This window comes from Xiphophorus hellerii, chromosome 13 (genome assembly GCF_003331165.1).
Source record: "Xiphophorus hellerii strain 12219 chromosome 13, Xiphophorus_hellerii-4.1, whole genome shotgun sequence".
Classification (NCBI taxonomy): Eukaryota; Metazoa; Chordata; class Actinopteri; order Cyprinodontiformes; family Poeciliidae; genus Xiphophorus; species Xiphophorus hellerii.
The window spans coordinates 5,831,282-5,839,902 of NC_045684.1; the positions used below are offsets into that span (position 1 = coordinate 5,831,282).

Consider the following 8,621-nt stretch of genomic DNA (forward strand, 5'->3'; position numbering starts at 1 on the left):
AACAACAACCACACCGGCACCAACAACAACCACAGCTGCACCACCGACAACCACACCTGCACCAACAACAACCACAGCTGTACCAACTACAACCACACCTGCACCAACAACAACGACAGCTGCACCAACTACAACCTCAGCGGCTCCAACAACAACCACACCTGCTCCAACGACAACCACAGCTGCACCAACTACAACCACACCTGCATCAACAACAACCACACCTGCTCCAACGACAACCACAGCTGCACCAACGACAACCACACCTGCACCAACTACAACCACAGCAGCCCCAACAACAACCACAGCTGCACCAACTACAACCACACCTGCACCAACTACAACCACACCTGCACCAACTACAACCACAGCAGCACCAACAACAACCACAGCAGCCCCAACAACAACCACACCTGCACCAACTACAACAACACCTGCACTAACTACAACCACAGCAGCCCCCACAACAACCACAGCTGCATCAACAACAACCACAGCGGCTCCAACTACAACCACACCTGCACCAACTACAACCACACCTGCTCCAACGACAACCACAGCTGCACCAACAACAACCACAGCTGCTCCACCGACAACCACACCTGCACCAACAACAACCACAGCTGTACCCACTACAACCACACCTGCACCAACAACAACGACAGCTGCACCAACTACAATCTCAGCGGCTCCAACAACAACCACAGGCGCTCCAACGACAACCACAGCTGCACCAACTACAACCACACCTGCATCAACAACAACCACACCTGCTCCAACGACAACCACAGCTGCACCAACGACAACCACACTGGCACCAACAACAACCACAGCAGCCCCAACAACAACCACATCTGTACCAACAACAACCACACCTGCACCAACAACAACCACACCGGCACCAACAACAACCACAGCTGCACCATCTACAACCACACATTCACTAACAACAACCACACCTGTACCAACAACAACCACAGCAGCCCCATCAGCAACCACTGCTGCACCAACTACAACCACAGCGGCTCCAACTACAACCACACCTGCACCAACAACAACCACACCTGCTCCAACGACAACCACAGCTGCACCAACTACAACCACACCTGCACCAACTACAACCACAGCAGCCCGCAAAACAACCACTGCTGCACCAACTACAACCACACCTGCACCAACAACAACCACACCTGCTCCAACGACAACCACAGCTGCACCAACTACAACCACACCTGCACCAACTACAACCACAGCGGCACCAACAACAACCACAGCTGCACCAACTACAACCACAGCGGCACCAACAACAACCACAGCTGCACCAACTACAACCACAGCGGCTCCAACTACAACCACACCTGCACCAACAACAACCACACCTGCTCCAACAACAACCACAGCTGCACCAACGACAACCACACCTGCACCAACAACCACCACAGCAGCCCCAACAACAACAACAGCTGCACCAACTACAACAATACGTGCAACAACTTCAACCACAGCAGCACCCACAACAACCACACCTGCACCACCAACAACCACACCTGCTCCAACGACAACCACAGCTGCACCAACAACAACCACAGCTGCACTTTTGTTCCAGGTGTTGTTCGAGGTGTTCCAGGTGTTGTTCCAGGTGTTCCAGGTGTTGTTCCAGGTGTTCCAGGTGGTGTTCCAGGTGTTGTTCCAGGTGTTGTTCCAGGTGTGTTCCAGCTGTTCCAAGTGTTCCAAGTGTTCCAGGTGTTATTCCAGGTGTTCCAGGTGTTGTTCCAGGTGTTGTTCCAGCTGTTCCAGGTGGTGTTCCAGGTGTTCCAAGTGTTGTTCCAGGTATTCCAGGTGTTGTTCCAGGTGTTGTTCCAGGTGTTCCAGGTGTTGTTCCAGGTTTTGTTCCAGGTGTTGTTCGAGGTGTTCCAGGTGTTGTTCCAAGTGTTCCAGGTGTTGTTCCAGGTGTTCCAGGTGTTGTTCCAGGTGTTGTTCCAAGTGTTCCAGGTGTTGTTCCAGGTGTTCCAGGTGTTGTTCCAGGTGTTCCAGGTGCAGGTCGGTTCTCACTCCACCTCTCCTCCCCCTGCAGGCTCAGGACACCACCTCCTCCAGCTACAGCTCCTCCACTGTCGTCATGGCGACCACCCTCACCTCAACCATCACAGGGACTAATGCGACCCTCCAGTCTACGCTCAGCTGGTCGCCCCCCCCACCCCCCCCCACCCCCCCCCTCGGAGACCGGTACGCCCCCCGGCGGCAGCAGCGACCCCACCAGAGCCCCACCCGCCTCCTCCACCCGCCCCCCCAGCACCGCCGCCCCTCAGACGGACGTCCAGCCGCTTGTGACGACCCGGATCACGGCGGCTCCCAGCCAGAGCCCCCCTAGCAGTGACGGCCCCCCCGGCGGCGGCAGCGACCCTAAAAGCACCCCACCCGCCTCCTCCACCCGCCCCCCCAACACCGCCGCCCCCCAGACGGACCTCCAGCCGCTTGCGACGACCCGGATCACGGCGGCTCCCAGCCGGAGCCCCCCAGGCAGCAGCGGCGGTACGACGCCCTGACCTCTGCCCCCCCACGGCGGGGTCGGGCTGCGTGTCTGCAGGCCGCAGGCTGCAGCAGCTGCTGCTGGCTGCGGCCTGCATGCTGCTGCAGCGCGCCGCTCACACCTGAACCTGGACTTTCTCTGGGTTCAGCGGTGACGTGCTGCAGGCGCTGAGCTCTGCTCTGATCCAATATAAACCGTCAGAAATCATCGGAACTTTTGTTTTTATGAGCAATAAAACGTTAACCGGTTCTGCTCGTGTTTGTCCTGAACCGAAAGTCCAACCCGCCGCTCCGCTTCGCTTCGCTGCAGCTGATGGAAAACTAAACCCTGATCCTGATTTACATCCTGATTTTAAAAGTAAAACAGCTTTTATTTGCAGAACAACACATGCAAATCCAGCCGGTGTTCTTTGTGCAGAGGACATTCAGGATTAAACAGCCTGGAAAAACGTCCAGAAAACATCAGGAATATCCACATTCAAACAGATTTCACACGAAGGGAACGCAGCTCCCGCATTATTAAAGGTTACCTCATAAAATCTGTAAATTTGTCTTTAATCCAGAAACATTTTAGATGTTTCACTTTAAAATCAAACCTGGTCCAGATTAATCAGACAGGATTTATGTTCTGGGTGTAAAATATTCAGTCTGACATCATTCAGCCGCTCGGCCTAATTATCAAACATTAAAATCAGACTTTCCAGGATTTCACAGCTTCGATTCAGTTTTCCTGATTTGAGTTTAAATCCGTTTTGATGACCAGTTCCTCCTTTCAGACTGAACTCAGCGACGCTTTGCTCCAGAACCTGAGCAACGATAAAAACTATAAAACTGTTACTGAGCTCAGGACTGTTTATTCATCTAATGCTGAATTTAAAATGTTGCTTATTTTGGCGATAAATTATTTCTGATTAAAATGTTCTATTTTAATAATAAACCCTGAAAGTAGCTGATAAAAGATGAAAAATGTACTTATTTTTTATTATATTTTCTTTACTTATAAAATAATTATTATTGTAAATATTTCTTTCACTGTTTGCACTTTCTTGTAGCTGGAATTTCCTTATTTGTAAAATCGATACCAAACTATGCTCAACTTCACTCTTTTTCATTGTTAACAAGTTTTTGAATAAACGTTCTCATAAATAATTTATTCTTGTGATATTCTGACTTTATAATCGTATTTAAAACTGAAACTATCTCTTCAGCCCGGCAGTAAAACTGCATGTTGGTTTCTGGGTCTGTCGTTGTGCTGCACATCTTTATTTTCCAATAAAATGTTTTCCTTTAGAGGAGGTGGCGGCTCCAGGTGAGCCCAGGTGTGATGGATTTCTTCCGGCCCTGCAGGACATTTTGCATTTGGTGGGGAGGAGACTGAGACCTCCCTGAATGGAAACAGGTATCAGGTGAACGCCGCGCCATAAAAAGCTGCCGTCTGGAAAATTTCCCCCATTTGTGGCGCGTCGGGCAGGAAGACGGAGCGTTAGCATCGACGGTCAACATGAAGCTGTGGGAGCTGCTGCCTCTGGCCCTGCTGGGCGCCAGGCTCTGCTGGATGAGCTCAGCGCAGGTAAAACACCGACACAGCTCCCACCTGCAGCACAAACACATTCACTGCTGCAGCATCTCACACCGAACCTTTTTAAAAGTGCTTGTTTGGTTTTCCACTCACAAAAAGATTGAGTTTATGATAGAAAATACAACTAAAAGATTGTTTCTAAAATGATTCAGCTTTCAACTGTTTTTTAATCTGAGAAAGGAAACTTGGATATAATTCAATCCTAAATAATGAGCAGAAAATGTATTTTTAACCAGCCGAGCTTCAGATCAACAAGGTTTCCATCCTGTAGCCAATCACAGCCATCGATTGTTGCTGCTGCTGGAACATCAGGGGAATATCTGGGAACATCTGGGGAACATCAGGGAACATCAGGGGAATATCTGGGAACATCAGGGGACATCTGGGAACATCAGGGGAACATCTGTCTACAAGGCTCTGTACAACAGTTTCAAACTGTGACATTTATCATTTATAAATTAATGAATAATATTGTGAAAATATGACTTTGAAACATTAACCTATTTTTTCTTTTTTGACCAGCTAAATGATTCGATTAATTTTTGACTAACTTTACAAACGGCGCCCAAACAGCCAGAGAGTGAAAACAATGAATCATTCAGTGACCCTATTATATTTCTTTATAACTGATGACTTTTTAAATTTATTATATAGTTTTTGTAACTTAAACACAATTAAAGATCAAAATGCTATTCTTTTTTTCATCTGAGCTGCAGATCAGATTAGCAGTAAATCTCTCCATGTTTCTCATGTTGCATCATTTTATCAGTAAATGTCACATTTATTCTGTGGTTTGGTTATTTTATCTAACGTGCTACAATTTGTGTTATTTATTGCTAATAGTTATTGAATCTCTGAATGTGTTGGTAGATTAAGTTATTTCCAACCACCGGTTTTCTGTCAGTGAATTTAGTTGACCTTTGACCTGCAACAGGAACAGGAAGGAGTTCTGTTTTCTGTAAAACGGGAATTTTTCTTCTGCGGTAAAGTTAAATATTGAAGAAGTGAGCAGAGTTTGTGAAAATCTGAGCAAACATTTAAGTGGCGTGTCAGCAGGAAGCAGCAGGACCTGCTGAGACCCACCATGAGTCAGCTGCCCCATCAGGTAGGGGCGGGGCCACACCTGGACAGGTGAGCGGGCCGTCAGCGGTGACAGGATGCGTCACGTTCTTTCAATAACTTTAACTATCTGGACTGTTCAGAGATCTGTTGGAATGCTGTCGCCCCCTGCTGGCAGAGCTACAACACTGACAGGAGGTTGAGTCTCCGGCCCAGTTTCCTTCTGTAGCTCCAGTTATCAGTCAAATTCGCTCCTATTAGCATAATATTTCAATTAAGGAGAGAAATCACAGCACCAGCTGGTCATGAGCAAGCATGTGGCGACAGTGGGAAGGACCAGACCTCCAGGGGAACCAGGACACAGAACTTCATTCTGGGTTTCATGAGGAATAATAAAAGTGTTTATGAAACTGAGGAGTGATTTCCTGGAGACTCTGAACAGATGTTGAACAGAACATCAATCTCTGAGCTTATTCTGGTGGGTCTGGTGGTACCAGATGATACCAGAACCACCAGGCTGGGATTCAGAACCAACTCATCAATCATGGGGTCTCTGACCTTCATTCAAATTGGATCAACTGATAATAATAATCAGTGATAATCGCGGTTCTGGAAGTTTCTGGTTCTGGAAGTATTTTTAGATTTTTGGTTCTGAAAGCTTCCCTTCAGCTGAACCTCAGCACAGGCCCATATTCTACAGAACCGGACATTTGTTCTGTGTCTGTTTGCTATTATTAACAGAGTGTGTGTTATGAGGCATGAAGCCCTCCAGCTGTGGACCATATTTAATACCCGGTTATATTTTAGACCCAGCAGCTGATTCACGTTTTAAGGAAGCTCATGGTCTTCAGTTTTCCAGGCGGTCAATGATCCACCTGAAGGAATGAATCACCTCTTTCACCTTCAGGCACCATGATGCAAACATCATGCTGGATTAGCACAGGATAAAAATTAAACTCTTTCTCAATATCACAAGGAGGGGCAAATATTTTCAAAAATAAACCGATAAAAATGAGCTGTTGACTGAGTTTTATGGAGAAACTCAAGATGAACCTGTTTCTGTTAAACGGTTTCATTGGTCAATAATCTCCTGAACTCTGATTTTACTGTCAGCATGCAGAGGTGGAGGTCCTGTTTCAAACAGCTTCCTGGTTCCATATTCAGGTCATCCACTCCTCCCTCTGAGACCTCATCGTATAAAAGCAGAGGTTCCTCTCTTCGTCTCAGTTCAGGTCCCACCGAAGCTTTCAGGTGAACTTCTCCGGGTTTTTGGAACCATGAAGACGTCGACTCTGATTTTCTTCTGGTTGCTTCTGCAGGTATCTGTTCACCGTACTAAGAAGCTTTCGCGTCTTAGCCATGGCGTTTCCACTTGGTTTGGATGCATTTTCTTTTACTTAATGAATTCATAATTTGAAATCCGTATCTTTTGTAATCAGGTAATCTTTGTTTGCCATTGTGAAATATTTCATCATAATAACAGAACCAAGAGGGTGTAAGGGGGTAAATACCTTTTAACTGCACTCTCCATGGCAAAATTGCTGTATTATAAATGGGAGCAGACGTTGACAAGAGTGGACCCAAGAACAGAGCCTTGAGGAACTCTGCTCAGAGCAGGAATCTGACATAATATTCCCAGTCAGTAGAAAGGCTGTCATTGGCTGGTCCTCAGCCGTTTATCACCAGATGGCTTTAACAATGTTCCAGAACTCAGCCAGGTGCGTTTTCAGACTGACCAGTCCTTCACACAGCCTGATCCGCTGATCTGAAACCAAACATTTAAGTTTTTTTCCTGAAAACCTGACAGCAAGGTGCTCTGTCAGAGAACCGCTTCAGGTCCAGACAGGCTGAGGGACAGTTGGCTTGTCTATGACTCCTCTTCTATAATTATTATTTTATTAATTTTTATTATCTTCAAAGCAAACAATCAAAATGTTTCTTACTTCCTCATTGAGTCAAATATTGCTGCGGACTAGTTTCATTACCGAATGATATCAGAAGAAAGCGAAACAGAAGCTTTAAACTTCTCAGGATCTTACCAGATACTAGTTGGTTTGTCGAAGGAGGACAAATCGGATCTTCTTTAGGATCGTGGCAAAGTGGAGCTCCATCTGATAACTTGGGCTTTGGTGGATTTGTTTGAACAGGAGATGTTGGAATCTGCTGGAATGTCTCCAGAAAATGTTTCCAACATGTCTGAATTTTAGTTTTGACGGCAGCTCAGTCCATTAATGGTGTCAGCTGGACTCAATGGTGACCACTATGAGGAAGTCAGACGACCTTCAAACACTCCAGAACCTTCAGCAGCACCAACTGACGGGTTTAACTAACGGATATATTTGGGGCTTCATGTTTACCTTTTTTCCTAAATGACTAACATCTGGGTATTCTGCTAGTTCAACATCTGTGTGACATTCACTGATCAAACCAATTCTCTCTGCAGGTGAGCACAACATCTGAAGCAACAACTACAACAATAACTTTATCAACTACTTCACCAACAACCCCATCCACCGCTCCACCAACAACCCCATCCACCGCTCCACCAACAACCCCATCCACCGCTCCACCAACAACCCCATCCACCGCTCCACCAACAACCCCATCCACCTCTTCATCAACAACCCCATCCACCTCTTCATCAACAACCCCATCCACCTCTTCATCAACAACCCCATACACCTCTTCATCAACAACCCCATCCACCTCTTCATCAACAACCCCATCCACTGCTCCATCAACAACCCCATCCACCTCTTCATCAACAACCCCATCCACCTCTTCATCAACAACCCCATCCACCTCTCATCAACAACCCCATCCACCGCTTCATCAAAACCTCCACCTCTTCATCAAAACCCCCATCCACTCTCATCAAAACCCCCATCCACCTCTTCATCAACAACCCCATCCACCTCTTCATCAAAACCCCCATCCACCTCTTCATCAACAACCCCATCCACCTCTTCATCAAAACCCCCATCCACCTCTTCATCAACAACCCCATCCACCTCTTCATCAAAACCCCCATCCACCTCTTCATCAAAACCCCCATCCACCTCTTCACCAACAACCCCATCCACCTCTTCACCATCATCCAACTCAGCCACCAGAACCACCACCAGAACCACCACCAGAACCTCACCAAGCGGATGTTGTGGCTTCAGAGCTTCCCTGCTGCTTTCTGCAGCTCCTCTCCTGCTCTACTTGTTCTTCCTGTGAACCTCAAACCCCATCAAACCAAATTTCATGAAAAGTCAGAAGAAGAACCACAGATATGATTTGTTCTTTATCTTGTAAAGGGGCTTTTGGTTAAAATAAGGATTTAAAGATTAGATTTTTATCATTCTGAATTGATTAATGAGAGTATTTCTGTCAGCTTGTGTTTAAGTGTACATGCTCACATATTAATGCTTGTTCTGATGGTTCTGCTCAGTTTTGAGTAAATAAAAGA

At 46.7% G+C, this 8,621-nt stretch overlaps 1 protein-coding gene across 1 annotated transcript; it reads left to right on the top strand.

Moving 5' to 3' along the window:
- The first annotated feature begins 3,913 nt into the window (after positions 1-3,913).
- On the top strand, positions 3,914-8,420 carry LOC116731604 (vegetative cell wall protein gp1-like). Its single transcript, XM_032581423.1, has 2 exons — positions 3,914-4,099; positions 7,611-8,420. Exons 1-2 carry the CDS (start codon positions 4,031-4,033, stop codon positions 8,418-8,420), a joined length of 879 nt encoding a protein of 292 aa, XP_032437314.1. The 5' UTR covers positions 3,914-4,030.
- Positions 8,421-8,621: the final 201 nt, after the last annotated feature.